This window comes from Sphaerodactylus townsendi, linkage group LG03 (genome assembly GCF_021028975.2).
Source record: "Sphaerodactylus townsendi isolate TG3544 linkage group LG03, MPM_Stown_v2.3, whole genome shotgun sequence".
In the NCBI taxonomy this organism is placed as follows: Eukaryota; Metazoa; Chordata; class Lepidosauria; order Squamata; family Sphaerodactylidae; genus Sphaerodactylus; species Sphaerodactylus townsendi.
The window spans coordinates 46,772,649-46,787,431 of NC_059427.1; the positions used below are offsets into that span (position 1 = coordinate 46,772,649).

General features: G+C 43.8%; 1 protein-coding gene across 3 annotated transcripts in view; it reads right to left on the minus strand.

Moving 5' to 3' along the window:
* NR2C2 (nuclear receptor subfamily 2 group C member 2) overlaps positions 1-13,155 on the minus strand; it is a 43,652-nt gene extending 30,497 nt beyond the window's left edge. For all 3 annotated transcript variants that reach the window (XR_007243791.1, XM_048487987.1, XM_048487988.1), the window contains exons 1-2: positions 12,729-13,155; positions 9,771-9,854 (exon numbers count right to left, since the gene is read on the minus strand). Coding sequence is in view for 2 of the 3 variants with exons in the window: in XM_048487987.1 (XP_048343944.1) it covers positions 9,771-9,830 (60 nt within the window). In the remaining variant the exon portion in view is untranslated. The remainder of the gene's footprint in view (positions 1-9,770; positions 9,855-12,728) is intronic.
* Positions 13,156-14,783: the final 1,628 nt, after the last annotated feature.

Consider the following 14,783-nt stretch of genomic DNA (forward strand, 5'->3'; position numbering starts at 1 on the left):
AGCTAACTACATACTGGAGGTAGGGTTAAGGCCAGGGAGGGCATCCTCCTTCCCCATTCCCAGTGTGCTGCTGACCAGCACTGCTTGGAAAAGGTGTTTGCAGGGTGGGGTGGGGGTGGGGTTAGTGGTGCGGTGATAGAGGGAGGTCAGCGGCAGGGGAGTTGAGATGGGGGGCAGCAGGACTTCAATTGGGTGCTGGGTGCGTTGTACACCACCGTCAGTGCTAAACATAGAAGAAGAGTTTGGATTTATATCCCCCCTTTCTTTCCTGTAGGAGACTCAAAGGGGCTTACAATCTCCTTTCCTTTCCCCCCTCACAACAAACACCCTGTGAGGTAGGTGGAGCTGAGAGAGCTCCGGAAAGCTGTGACTAGCCCAAGGTCACCCAGCTGGCGTGTGTGGGAGTGCACAGGCTAACCTGAATCCCCCAGATAAGCCTCCACAGCTCAGGCGGCAGAGCTGGGAATCAAACCCGGTTACTCCAGATTAGAATGCACCTGCTCTTAACCACTACGCCACTGCTGCTCTTTTCTGTGCTATTTTCTGTAGCTACACCCCTGGCAATAGGCAGCTGAGACTATGGGACATCTCTAGAAAGGACCACAAATCTTGTGCAGGCAGAGTTTGCCAGTATATTTCTCAACCAGCAAAGTTTGCATCTGCAAAGTTTACAGTCCTGAATGTGGAAGGAGACTCCTAATGCCAGGAGTCTACGGTCTACTAACATACCAACATTTTGCTGGTGTCCAAAGACAGAGAAGTTACTTATTTAAAACAGCAGTGGGGGGGGGAAAAAAAACCACTGAAAAGGTCTTGCATAATCTTGCCCAGAGCACAAGCTCTTCACAGGCAATTTCTGAACTTTGGAGATATGCCAAGAATATGAGCTTTGAAGATCAAAAACTACCACTTGGTGTGCCAACCTTTGCACCATCTCACTCCTTTCCTGTAGTAGAAACATTATCTGGAAGTATCAATGATCTCTTCGAAGCACTATAGCAGGGGTCTTCAAACTATGGCCCTCCAGATGTTCATGGACTACAATTCCCATCAGCCCCTGCCAGCATGGCCAAGTGGTAGGGCTCATGGGAATTGTATTCTCTGAACATCTGGAGGGCCATAGTTTGAAGACCTCTGCACTATAGTCACTGAAACAGCTGGAGAGAACTGTTCATTTGGCTGATTGTAAAACTGTGGCAATGTACGCACTGCAGCGTCACGTGGAATTCCATTATATTCGATTGAGGGCACCTTGGTAAGGATATAATTCAGATAAGGGCACAGATAAATTCTTTGTAATCCAAACTGTCAACAATCATCTTGGTGAAGACCCCAAGATGAAAGCAAGGCTGAATGGGAAAGCTTGCAATGCTTGTCTTGGTAGGCAAACCGGCACTAAACTGGAATAACTAGAACAGGGTCTCAGTAAAGGCCACAGATAACAGAAAGTTATTTGGTTCGAGTGCCTCTGCTACGGACTTCAGGTTCTCCATCTACAATCATTTGCATGTGAGGTCCTTCTTTAAAACCTCAAGGTCAACAATAGATCTCAGGCCTCTGCTCTTTAGTACCCTGAAGGAAGAGCAGATGTCATGAGGGTTGACAGTCTAGAAGGAGTCAGGACAAAGGGATGAAATTACCACTTCCTTCATTAGAGCTGTGCAAGCAGAATAGAAAGGAGGAGCAATTTCTGTTCCTTGTCCCTCTTCACCCCAGCTCCTCTACCCCACACACGCAGGACCCTCTCCTTCATGTGGGTCCTTCAATCCAACAACCAAATCCTCCAGGAATCAGAAAGGGTCACAGCAATAGAGAGGAACATAGGAATCAACACATTTTGGTCAAGGAGTGGTAGGATCTGGCCCAGTATTTATTTTCCAATTATTCTTGTAGTTTCATAATACCACTTTCCTAAGTTCACCAAATGATACCTACATGACATGTGGTGAATATATATATTTAGAGTATGTATGTATGTATCTCCAAGGAAAGGATCTTTGACTATTAACACTGTAAACACTGCTGGCTAATTACTAATTCTTGACTGAGAAGTAATTATAATTTCTAGAAATATTGCGAGAAATGTCAACTGCAATCTCTCCGTAATAAATACATGCAAAACTTAGCCGAAAAAGTACAAAATATTCTTTAGTCACGACACTTTTATCATATTCACAATGTACACAAAACATATTAATTGGATATTCTAAGCAGAATATGCCTCACTCTGAAATACTCAGCATGAATCTTGGTGATATACAACCTCCACAACTTCAAATTAGAGAGGTCACACCTGGCTGCATAAATAAGTCACATATATAGCAGCAAACTTTCAGTAGGATGCTACATTTTCCAACTGAAGAAAAGGTACACAGAAAGTTCAAAAGCTCAATTTTCTTCCAAATTTTAATTTGCTTTGCAAATGTTAATACATATTGCAACTACTGTCAAAAAGTACAGCACTAAATAACAAGCATCTTACTTAATTCTAGTATTAAGACTGTATATTCTAGCAGTCTTATTATGAATCCTATAATTTCGTAACCATTACCAAACTGCTTCTCTTTATGTCTCGCCTCCATAGTTTAGAAAAAGGTTAGACCACGGCATTTGCCACTTAGTACGTAGACAATTAGCTTGCTAAATTAGATTTCTTTTTAAGCAAGACAAGAATAAGCTGTCATTACCCCTCCATATTTACACTGCAAAATACAACACATTATAGTTTATCAGACTGTATGAAAATGCTGCTAAAAGCTATGAACAAAAAATGTGTGCTAACAGATATGGTCAATGACGATAAAGCTTTCAGCAGATCTAAAGAAATAAAGATTTGCCAATTATGACCATTAAAACTGTAAATAAAAAACTCAGTTTGTAATAAGGGGCCTCTTAAATGATTTTTAATTGGTAGCAATATCAGATCACTGAGTCTCAATTGAAAACTGCTGAAAATGGAAATATTTATAAACAAGATATTACAATGATCCACCAGCCAAGAGAATTTCTACATATTCCAAGCAAAAAATTTAAACTCCCTTCTTGAGCCCCAGTTTGATACTACCGAGACTCTGATACTTACAGTGTCAACTCCTCCTGCAGCTTTATTTACATTTTTCCTCAGCAAAGATTTTTAGCCAAAACAATTCAGAAGAAATGAGGAGGCCAGTTTTAGGCTCTTCGCAAACATATGTCTCCAGATGCCACTTATAAAAATTCCAATCACAAAACCAGACAGAAATGTTCAAAATGCCCTCTCTGTGACCCTGCTCCTGTGAAGGTCAAGTACACTATCACTCCCTGTAACCAAGGAAGCAGAATCGACGTGTTCCTGCTGTTCTGCCAGCTGCTGAAGCAGTTTGTCTAATAATACGATTAATTTCACTGGGGGAGATGTGTCCAACCTACAGAGCTTTTCCCCCACTTTGCCTTCCCTGCGCCATGCAATAAACCACGAAGTAGCACAATGCACAGGAAAAGAATTTATCTGGCTCTTGAATAATTTTCAACCAGTGAAGTGAAAAAAAAAAGGATTCTACTTTATTCCCCATGGAACATCTTTTATCTTTACAGCTCATTAAGCTAATACAGTTAAAGAAACAGAGGCCCCACTAAATTCTGGTGCACACAGCAAATACTACACATGCAATCGGTTTTATGATACATAATGACAAATATGTTAATTTCATGGTATGTGTCACAATGCTGCAAGACACCATTTTAATTCTCTAGAGGAGCATCAACAACAGATAACAACAGTGCTCAAAATGTACACATAGCTCTAATATTTCAAGAACTGTAGATTTACAAAAGGAGGTGCAAAAAAATCCCAAGAATATGTTGAGTTAAATTTTAAAAAGGGCAACCATCTTAGTGTATTTTATGACAAAAGTTGATTTACAGTGTGTTCATGTTCCTATTCTTCAAGTTTATGCACAACTTTTGGATCAGAAAAGCAGTTCACATTTTTAACATAAAAATGGTCTTTTGTGAGATAGATGTGTGTGCTGAACTAAAACTGGGAGTTGGGTATAGTATACAACACCCCCAAAATAAAATTATAATGCTGACACAAAGAAGCTAAATTTGTTAATTTCTCTTTATGTTTGTTTTTGTCATACTGTCTATTTGCCCTCTTCCTCTTGAACTGCATTTCTGAGAGCTGGTAAAAGTCCTCTCTAAAAGGGAAAGCTCACAAATAGGAACCCACAAAGTTGGTTGCAGAGTGGGCATGGGGGAAGCAGCTGCAAGCCCTCGAGGAAACCGGGAGCCAGAACCTTTGGCTGTGGGGACTCAAAGAAGGCTGAAGGTGGGCCAAGCTGGGCAAATGGAATGGCAGGCTGGGTGAGCAGGATGGGCAAGGGGCAGGCGAGCTCAGCTGGGGGCTGGACACGGTGGGAGAGGAAGGGAAGTGGTGTGGCAGGCTGGGCAAAAAGGGTGGGCCAGGCAATTGGGGGCGGGTGAGTTCAGCTGGGGGCAGGAGGAGAGGAGGGACGCAAGTGGCATGGTGGGCTGAGTGAGCAGGGGCAAGTGGTGTGGGCTGTGTGATTGGTGTGGGTAAGCAGTGGTGAGCAAGTTTGGCTGGGAGCTGAACGTGGGGGGACGGGAGAGAGAGGCAAATGGTGTGGCAGGCCGTGCGAGCTGGGGCAAGTGGCATGGGCTGTGTGAGTGGCACAGGCTGTGCAAATGGGGCAGGCTGCTCAAGCAGTGGAGGACAAGTTCAGCTGGAATCTGGGTGCCAGGGGGGTGGGGGGAGGGAGGCAAGAAGTGTTGTGTGTCAGGCAAGAAAGGGGCATGCGGCATAGACTGAGTAAGCGAGGAGAGTGGCAGCGGGCAGGTTTGGCTGGGGGCAGGAGGCAAGTGGTGTGGGCTACACAAGTGGCATGAGCTGGGTACGTGAGTTTGGCTGGGAGCCAAAATGCATCCCCGCATGACCATCTGCCCCACTTGCCTCCCTAGATATGCCATTGATGACATGGTACCTCCCAAGTGCTCTAGCCCAGTGGTTCTCAGCCTTTTGTATCTTTTGTCCCACCAATTCTTCTAAGCAAAGAACCCGTTTCCACCGTTAAGGAAAGAAAAAGACCACTTTTCTCAAGAGCCATGTTGTCTCTTCTCTCACAGCTTTTGTCTTTTTGAAAGTCCAACTTAAGAGGCCAAATACTGACCTGTCCTGAATTCCTTGTGCAAGTCAGCAGCAGCGACTAAAAATGATGACCTGTTATTAAGCCAAGCCAAAATGTGAGGATTCCTGTTCCATGGGTGTGTTTTGCAAACCTACACTCTTTCTCAAGGCAGGCAGCCCAAAAATGTACATCCCTAGTCCTGGTGGGTTCTTTCTGACATCAGCATAGAGTAGATTATTTTTCTTGCTCTGTGTCTTTCCTCTGTTAGAATGTTTAGGGACTCCAAGCTATATCTGGTATTTAGGATGTGGGTAAGTCATTTGGCCAATTTGAAAGATTACCTAGCCATTAAAATGACATAACTGTAATTCAAGAGCAGTTAACTAACTGGTGGAAATAACATGCTCTAAAAGACTGACACTGCTACAAATAAAAGCTAATCAGTTGACTCAGAAAGTAAACAAGGAGGCTATTTAGAAAAACATGGGGCCTAGGAAAGAAGCCAATGAGAAAGCAAGGGCCAAGGGAAGAAAATCTGGGCAGAATTGACAATGAGTCAAGATGCAGCAAAGCTAAATTGTTTTACATCATATGGACATTTTAAAATGTCAGCAGCTGCACAACCGGTGAAAGCTAGCTGAATGTAACATATGTAAATCTGTACATTCTGTTACCAGAACACACTCTATGTGGATTTAATTATGCTGAATCTGGTTGTTTTATATTGGAACAGCCAAGATTAAAATTTCAAAACAATATCAGACTGCAGAACTTGGTGGTGGTGAAAAGTGCTATCAACATGTGGGCTGAAGGAGTTCTGAGAGAACTGTGACTGGCCCAAGGTCACCCAGCGGGCAAATCTGATTCTCCAGATTAGAATCTGCCACTCTTTTCAAGTCTTAACCACGACACCACTCATGCACTGGGACAGAAAATCCAAATGTAAAAGTGGGTTTATTTTTTTATTATTGGTTAAACAGCAGCATTTGCAGAATGATGTAGTGTTATAATATCTGTAATATAAATAATAGAGCTGTAACAAATAAAATGTAAATGAACAATATGGCCAGATGGCACAGAAAGGACAACACCATTTTCCTGTCCCCATCCTTCACATTTTTGCTTAAAGGAACAAACCAATGAAATCAGTGGGCCAATTCCAAGTACAGATGTTTGATACCGTGACGTAAGCTAGCTGTATTAATAAAGAGGTTTGTCCATGGAAGCAATAGACTCATTGCCCTTGGTAGTACTGTAGAAAGATGTATTTGAAATAGCCTGTACTCATTTAAAGTCCATATTAATGAAAAGCAGTGTCTCATTGATTTATTTAGTTGGATTTCAAGTTTATCGACTGCAAAAAGCTGGAACTGGTTATTCCAAACCTGAAATGCCTTTATGATCTCGTGAAAATGATTTGATGCACGAAAGGTATAATCAAGAGGTCAAATTCAGTCTGGTAAAATTTGACCATGCTGTTATAATGTCCTAAGCAGTCAGGTATCAAGGATCACCTACCCATTGTCATATACACCTGCCAATGCACTGAAATTATCTTCTAACTGTCAGAGATTAGAATGGTGGCTACAAAGAACGGAACCTGTTTTTGTGGTAGCCCAGAGGTTAGGGCACTCCTTCCACAAAGAGAATTGCTTGGCTTCCTCACCACACACACTCTCTCTCTCTCTCTCTTTAACGAAAGCAGGTTAAGTCAATTCCTATTTCAGATCATCCTTTTTGGATCTGATGTTATACCTACATCTCATTTGGAAAAAGCATGTTTTTATGCCTCATGGACATATGTCTGATGGTTAGTTGGGACTGGCACTGGTTTTAGTTTACAAAAGTAATTTCGAAATTTTAATTTCTCATTAGTGGCCCTGGGACCCTTTTCGGGTGGGACCAGTTTGATACAAATGTTCTATATTCATAAATAAATCATTCTGTGCAATTTAGTTTTCAGCATTAATCAAGCATGTAAACACTTGATGCACAGTTTTATAGGAATCTAGCCTTTATTTGAGAAAATTACTGGTAGTACCACTCGAACGTGAAAGAAGCGCAGATTTCATCCACTTGCTGGCTCTAGTATACTTCAGGTCAATAGTGCTGCTTTCTCTTCTCTTCCATTCTCACCTGCTGTCTCGGCCTTTTTCCTCCACCTGCCCATCAGTACTGCCACCATTCACTATTCTTCCATTTACTGCCACTTGTTCACCTCCACCTGCCAGCCATCACTGCCAACCACCTCCTTGCCTGTTTGCCCGAGTTTGTTCTCCTGTTATTTTCTGCAGTGTCGAGCCCCTTGCTGAGGGCCTGGGCTTTTGGCATGGCATCAGGCTTTGCCTGGGCGTGGCTCGACATATTCTAGGCCTCTTCTGCCACTGCATGGCCTTTGGAGCCCTGGCAGCCGGTGGCCGAGGACAGGGTTGCTCCCTGTGAGCTGCCTCGCATCTCCAGGACTGTCCGCCGCCGCCCGCCGCCCTGTGTGTGCTCAAATGGGATGGGTACGCCTTCCTCCTAGGGCTTCTTCTGGTCGGGGCGGGAGTCCAGGGGTGCAGTCCCTGGACAAACTATATATTACTGGAGACCAAACGTTTATCTTTATTAAAGCCCTAGATCTTTGAAAGGCTGTTAAAGAATCTTAGCAAATTCTATATTTTAGTTAGCCAGTTTTACTTTATAGAAAACTTTGGAATTCCAATACCGTGCAAAAGGCAGGTTGCAGAGCCTTACATATGGCACCAGTTTATGACCTCATTTTGGAATATCTGGCAAGTAATTGAGGTGGCAAGCACTTATGAGATATGCCTAGATTAAAAGCCCTAAACTGTCTGGGATCATCATGTGTTGGACCACCTTTCTTGATGTTCTCCCCTAAGAGTTTTACGCTCAGCTAGCAACAATTTAACTAGCAGTCCCTTGCCCAAAAAGTGTCTGGCTGTCTTGGAATACTTTATCAAATGAGACCTGGGCCCTGCGGGACCTGGTTCAGTTTTGCAGTCCTGCGAGACTGTTCCACTGGGATTGTGGTTGAGCACAGCAACAGTTCCGCTTTAGCTGGCCTCCTCCTTCTGTCCTGTACCTTCTTTTCCCTCCTCCTTTCTTTCCCTTGGTTTTTCCTCCCCCTCCTTTTTCATCCTCTCGGTGATTGCTCTCCCCATTACTGCTATTAGTCTCATGGGAGTGTTCAGGATTTTAAATGTTCACCTACACGTCTGTATAGGGTATTCATTTGAACTGTATAGTTTAAATGCTGTTAGCTGCCCTGAGTCACTCCAGTTTGGAAAGAGTGGATAATCATCAAACAAATAAATAATAAAACATTAAAAAATATTCTCTAAAAGTTGTGGGCTCCAGCACAGCTCTACTGTGGCAATTTGGATTGTGTTCTTAGTAAAACCAACCTCATTCCAAACTCTTGTTACATACTGTACTTGTACCTCAGGAAGTAGGATGTTACTGAGTGGCCCTCTTAAAGCAATTTGTAATAATGTTGTAGTCTAACTGAGACCAAGAGACTCATGGGACAAAGACACAACTCTAGTATAATTAAGAGATATTGAACTACAATTACAAAAGAATCTACAACTTGAAGGTAGGCCTAAGGCAATATATACCAATCTTAACTAATAATCGAATATTCATATGAAAAAGAAGACTGTACAAGACTGAACCCTGTTTTAGGGTTGCCAATCTCCAGGTGGCAACTGGAGATCCCCCAGAATTACAACTGGTCTCCAAGAGACAGAGATCAGTTCCCATTTTTAAAAAAGCTCTTTGGATGGTGAATCCTACAGCACTATACCCCACTGAAATTTCTCCCCTCCCCAAATCTCTCCTTCCCCCAAATATGCCCCAAGAGCTAGCAAACCTACCCTGCTGAACTTAAGAGCACATGTTCTAGAGAGATGGTGTGCATCTACTCCTCACTGACAGCTGTGGCACTGACACATACATCATGCAACTCTAAGCAGAGTTACACCCTTCTAAAATGGGCTCAAAATGATGCAACTCTGCTTAGGGTTGCACTGACGCAACAGCAACAAACAGACTCTCTCAAGAGCTCCCGTGTATTTATATGTCCACAAGTATTCAGAATCAAAAGGTTTTGGAACATTCCTCTATGAACCCAAAATGTGTCTGTGGCTGTTATGAGATTACTGTACTCTAAAAACCATTGATTAGTTCATACCACAAGGATGACAGTAAACAGGCCTGCTTGCATGTTTTTGGTTCTGAGATCGAACTGTTGCTGTCAATTCAATAATGGGGGAAGAGGGGAAGTCGAAAGCTTTGTTTCATACATGCAACCACTTGCAAAGGTAGGCTGCTGCTATGACCAAGAAAGATGTGCAACACATCTGGAGAATTAAATGCATTTCAATCCTTCTTACTTAGCAGCTTGCTGTAAACTGCAATTAGAGGGTAGAAGAAAGCACACACCCCATTCTTCCAACGGATGTTTTATTACATACAGATGAACTGTGGTATGTAACTTTAAGACTGAAAATAGCTTTCTTTCTTGTGTAATAAAGCATATTATGAATGACTTCTACCAGATCAGATGTAAACAACATTAGAAAGTGATATTTGCCTTTTAAAACTCAAGGCTGAGTTGCTATAATATCATCCATCACTCACCTCAGCCACCTGCTGTGTTTCCACTATCTGCTGAGCCAGAACGTCCATACTGGTTGTCATGGTGAAGGGCAATCATTAGAGAACCTGTTTGGAGGGATGCCAATTACTTTGTTATGCACAGAAAAATTAAGATTTTTGCCATTTTATTACCAAAGACAATTAAATACATATGATAGTTTTATGCCAGTAGGGAACACTGTGCTGTATTTTGGTAAGAAAATGGTGTCTATTACACTACAACTGTAAAATTGGTTGTTTTTTTTTTAAAAGCACTTATTTAATAAAAACAGCTTTAGTGTCAAATGAAATCACAAAATTGCCACTGGGACCAGAAATTGTGGCAACCATATTTGGGAGAGGCTCTCCTCCAAGTTTACCATTCACTGCAGAGAGGGAGGGAAGAATTGTTTGAGTGTGCCAGGCTAGTAAGACAGATCCTATGCATACTTCTACCAGCATGAACAGAGGCAGGAGAACAGCCTCTCACTTTGTGCTAGGCTAGGAAACACTCAGACATGATCAGAGATTCTGAATGCTTCTGCAAGCTTGATGCAAAGTGACAGTACAAGGCCTTCCTTTCCCCTCTGAGAGTGCCAGAGAAGCCAAGAGGAACAATTATAGTTCAGTACTAATGTTAGGACTTCTGCTTAGACAATAGCATTGCTTATTTCAAAAAATAGACAAAGCTTAGTGATAACCTTTGTCTAATTCAGGGGGATAAAACAGCCTTGTATTTCTATATTTACTGTTTGCTACAGTAGACGGTGGCCTACGAATGAAAGAAATATTTAGCAAAAGAAGCTGCAAAACTGGATTTGGTGGTATCTTCTCATAACTCTGAATGATTTAAACATAAGTGGATATGTGAACTTCTACATGGTAGTTATGTAATTAGTTTACATTCAGAATAGTGCTCACAGGCACGTGGAGTTGCAAAAGTCCTTGGACATCATTTCTCTCGATAAAGAAACTAGGAAAATGTCTGCAATTGTAGAGTGCAGAGAGGATAGAGAGGGAGTCAAAACATGGGCTTTCATTTCAATTAACTCAGGTGCTATCGTGTCTGTGGATGCTTTGTATGAAGACACATTTAAATTCACTACCACAAAAGTTTTCTAATTTTCTACTTTAACCCTTTCTGTTACAGAACTCCAGTATGCCTGCCACATGCATGTAAAAGTAGACAATCTAGCCTGATTTAACACTTGGTGTGAAACCATCTGAGGGGTGCATATGTAGTTCACAAGTGGAACTAGTTAGGTTTGACCATGACTTTTTGCATGCTAAAGCAACTCTTCAGTCCACTTACCACCTGCTTACTAGATGGACTTTTTTTTCAAGAGGTACATTTTTCTATAAGAGCTTTGACAAAGAGTTGCCATATCTATAAGAGCCATGCCAAGGAGTTGCCATATCTCCTTGGCATGGCTTACCACATGAGGTATGCAAGGCAACCTTTCCAGAAAGGTTTAGAAAAATTTGTCAGGCAGTTCTTTTGACTTTTTCAGTACACTTTTGCCAGAAGACTGTTTGGAGCATTTTTCCCGAGGACAATTGTACCCTGATTGTTCCTATTTTAGTGTTCCGATGACTGTAGTGTTCTTTTGGGCTTCATGGAGGCTGGATATTTTAGTTTACAGGACAGATGTTCAAAACTGGTTGTGATTTTTGTAAGCTGCTATGAATGTACTAAAATACATCATGTAATGTTTAAAGACTAACAAATTAACATTAGTAAAATCCTGTTATAAAGGACATGCATCCAAAGATATCTTTCAAATTGCAAGAACAACCTAGACCGGCAACCGTGTGAAAATCTCCTCAATGTGACTAGAGGGATCCCTTCCTCATTTCCAAGAGAACTAGGGACAACCTTGAGAGGCAGGGATTTACAATGTTGGCTAATAGAAAGCCTCTGGAGAGCGCATGTGTAAAATGCTTAGAAAAATTTTATTCCAAGAGAGTCCCCAAAGTGCAAATTAAAGAGATACTGTTAAAACACATCAGATACATGCAAATAAATGTACAGGGTGCATTCTGTCACCAATTAGCTATCAAAAGCTGTTTCATCTGATGGTAGTACTACCACATGCCTTAATTTGAGTGGGGTTTTTTTATTGAATAGCTTTGGCTCGACCTTATATAAAGATACTGTTGATCTGCTTCTGGAATTGTGTGCATTTCTGACCACTTAAGACTATAATGGATGAATGTAACCAGCAACTGACAAGAAAAATGTGATGAGAAACTCGTCCCCTTTAATGAAGCTTGACATTAAATAGACGTTTCCTGCAACCAATCAGCTCTTTTCACAAACCACAGAAACCCACCCTCCAGTTCCGTAATGTTGATTGGTAAACTGGGACGCCCTTCACTCTTTCGTCCCGCCCCCCAACAGGGAAAAGGGGGAGTGTGTGAGAGAGAAAAAAAGGCGCTGGAGGCTCAAGATGGCGGAGTTGGCCGGCGGCCAAGTCCTTCAGTTCCGCCATTAGCCTCCCCGACCTCCTCCTCTTTTTAAACCTTCCGTCCCTTGTTCTCCTCAGAACGTGAAAAGCGGTTGGCCATAACTGTCAAGTGAGGGGGGAAAACGGCCCCTAAGATGGCGCCGGGCTGCCCCGTATGCAAAATACCCGCCGCCCCCTCCCCTCCGCCCTCCCGGTGGCAAAGGTAAAAGGGTCGGGTTCAAGCCGCCGCCTCCGCCCGCTCAGACTCCATCTTCCTTCCTTCCTCTCTCGCTGCTGGCTTTGCCTCGCATCGGCACGGCCGGCAGCCCTCTGATACCCACGCCCCGGGGAACTCGCCGCACCCAGCGCCCTTCGCCAGGAAACCCAGACGCCACACCCGCCCGGACGCGCCGCTATCCGACTCGAGACCCAGCCACTGAACCCGGCGACCGCCCGACCGACCGCCAGACAAGCGCTGCCCCACACAACGAGGAAGGGCTAAGACTGAACCTACCTCGGGATTTGGCGCCAGACCCCCCCGGCGGCGGCCTGAATTGGCCCCCCTCCCCCGGCGGCGAGGAAGGGGTTAAACGTGTCCCGCGAGGGGGCGGAGCGGCCGTCTGTTATTGTTTGTTTCTGGTGGGGTCAGAACGGGGGGGGGGGCGCCTTTTTTTCTCGCGAAAGGTCAGAGTTCGTGACCCCGCGAGGCGCCGCCGTCGCCGCCTGGCAGCGTTGCCCCGCTTCCTCTTCCCAGCATCACGCCGTCCACGGCCCCCTCCATCTCTCTTCCTTCCCCCCCCCCCCGCGCCTAATGAGGCGGGGCCGAAGTGTAGGGGAAACAGCAGGGGAGAGGGAGGGGCTACCTGGGCGCCAGCAAACGTTCGCGCCTTGGCGTTCCAAAGAACCCCTCTTGCTTCCGCCTGAGTTCCATCTGCGTTCCATCCTCGCCAGGATTCTGACGCCTTTCGGACGCTGAGATGAGGACGCCGCTGACTGGCCGTAGTGCAGCCCCTTCCTGTAGCCAGTCCGGTCGGAACTAACTGGACCCCCATAGGATCGGGAAAGTTCCTGTGTTCCTTGGCCCAACTTCCCAATTTATGCTAAGGGAAAGTTTGCTCTAGATCTAGTTTGCACAGAGTTGCGCCCAAAACCATCTCGCCAGGGCTATATAGGCTACCCAGAGAGCTATGTAAGTGGAAGGGGTGACAGGAGTGCCAGTTGGGTCGAATGGGAGCCAGGAATGCCAACTGATGTGTGTGGACTCTATTGAAATATATTACAGTGGAAAGAAGTTGCAGTGAAAATGTGGGAAGGGTTTAGAGAAATCTGGCTTTGGGACTGAAATGGCAACCCCCAGAGTGGAATGAGAGTCCCTGAAAATGGGACATTTAGAGACTGGGATAACAGTGACCAGAGTGGAATGACAATCTTAATAAGTGGTCATTCTAATGTGGGGGTCTGTTATTCCAGGCCCTGAGCAGTATATAGTCCCAGGGCTGACTTTGGTAACTTTCCATCCAGTCCCAGAGACCATCACTCCACTCTGGGGAGAAACAATGGAGCATTGGCTTCAATCGCAGATCAGTTTACCTGGTCTGAGGGATTGCCATTCTACTGGCGGACGAAGCTGTTATTCCAGTCCCCAGAACAGGATTCTTGAAATCCATTCTATAATTCCTTTGCAACTTTTGTGTGCTGTAACGTTTTTCAGTAAGAGAGCCAGAATGGTGTAGTGGTTAAGGTGTCAGATCTGGGAAACCCAGGTTCAAATCTCATTCTGCAATGGAAACCTGCTGGGTGACCTTGGGCGTGTGACACACCCTCAGTGTCTACCCTGGCAAGTTTTTCGATTGGAGACCTTTAAGGAATACTATGGGCATGATGCAGAGGCAGGCAACATAAGTCAGTTGTGATTTGACAGCAAAGCACACATTCAATGTATTTCAGTGGAGCCGATGCAAATTAATTGGTATTTCTGGACCCCAGTATTTCCATAGGTTCTTCAGACATTTCCCATTTTTCTCAGTGAGCATTCTTGTAATTTGTTTTGGTACATCCCCCAAGGGAATCACACTTCCTAAAAAGTTCCAAATCTGGACATGCTGTGCTTTTATTGTTATGGCAAGAGAGTGGCATGATTATTTTTGAAGAAGTGTTTTAATCTTTTGGAAATGAACTAATGAGATTTGGAAGCTTACTAACCAGTAGTAATATATTGACGAATTAAATTATTGTATAATAGTTGCAAGGTATGACTGGTACTTGCCTGGATGACCTTAGGCTAGTCACAGTTCTATCAGAACTCTCTTAACCCCACCTACCACGCAAGGTGTCTGTTGTGGGGTGAGGACAGGAAAGAAGGTTGTAAGATACTTTGAGATTTCTTGCAGGAGAGAAAAGTGGGATATAAATCCAAACTCTTCCTCTTCTTGGCGGCGGAATTTCTTGATGTCCCTGTTGGACAGAGACTCTTTTAAGAAAGGCAGGAGGTATTCATGCAAGGCATTGTTACAGTTTGCTTGTTGAAAGTTTTAATGGAGATTTGGAATAAATGGTTAATTGAACAATA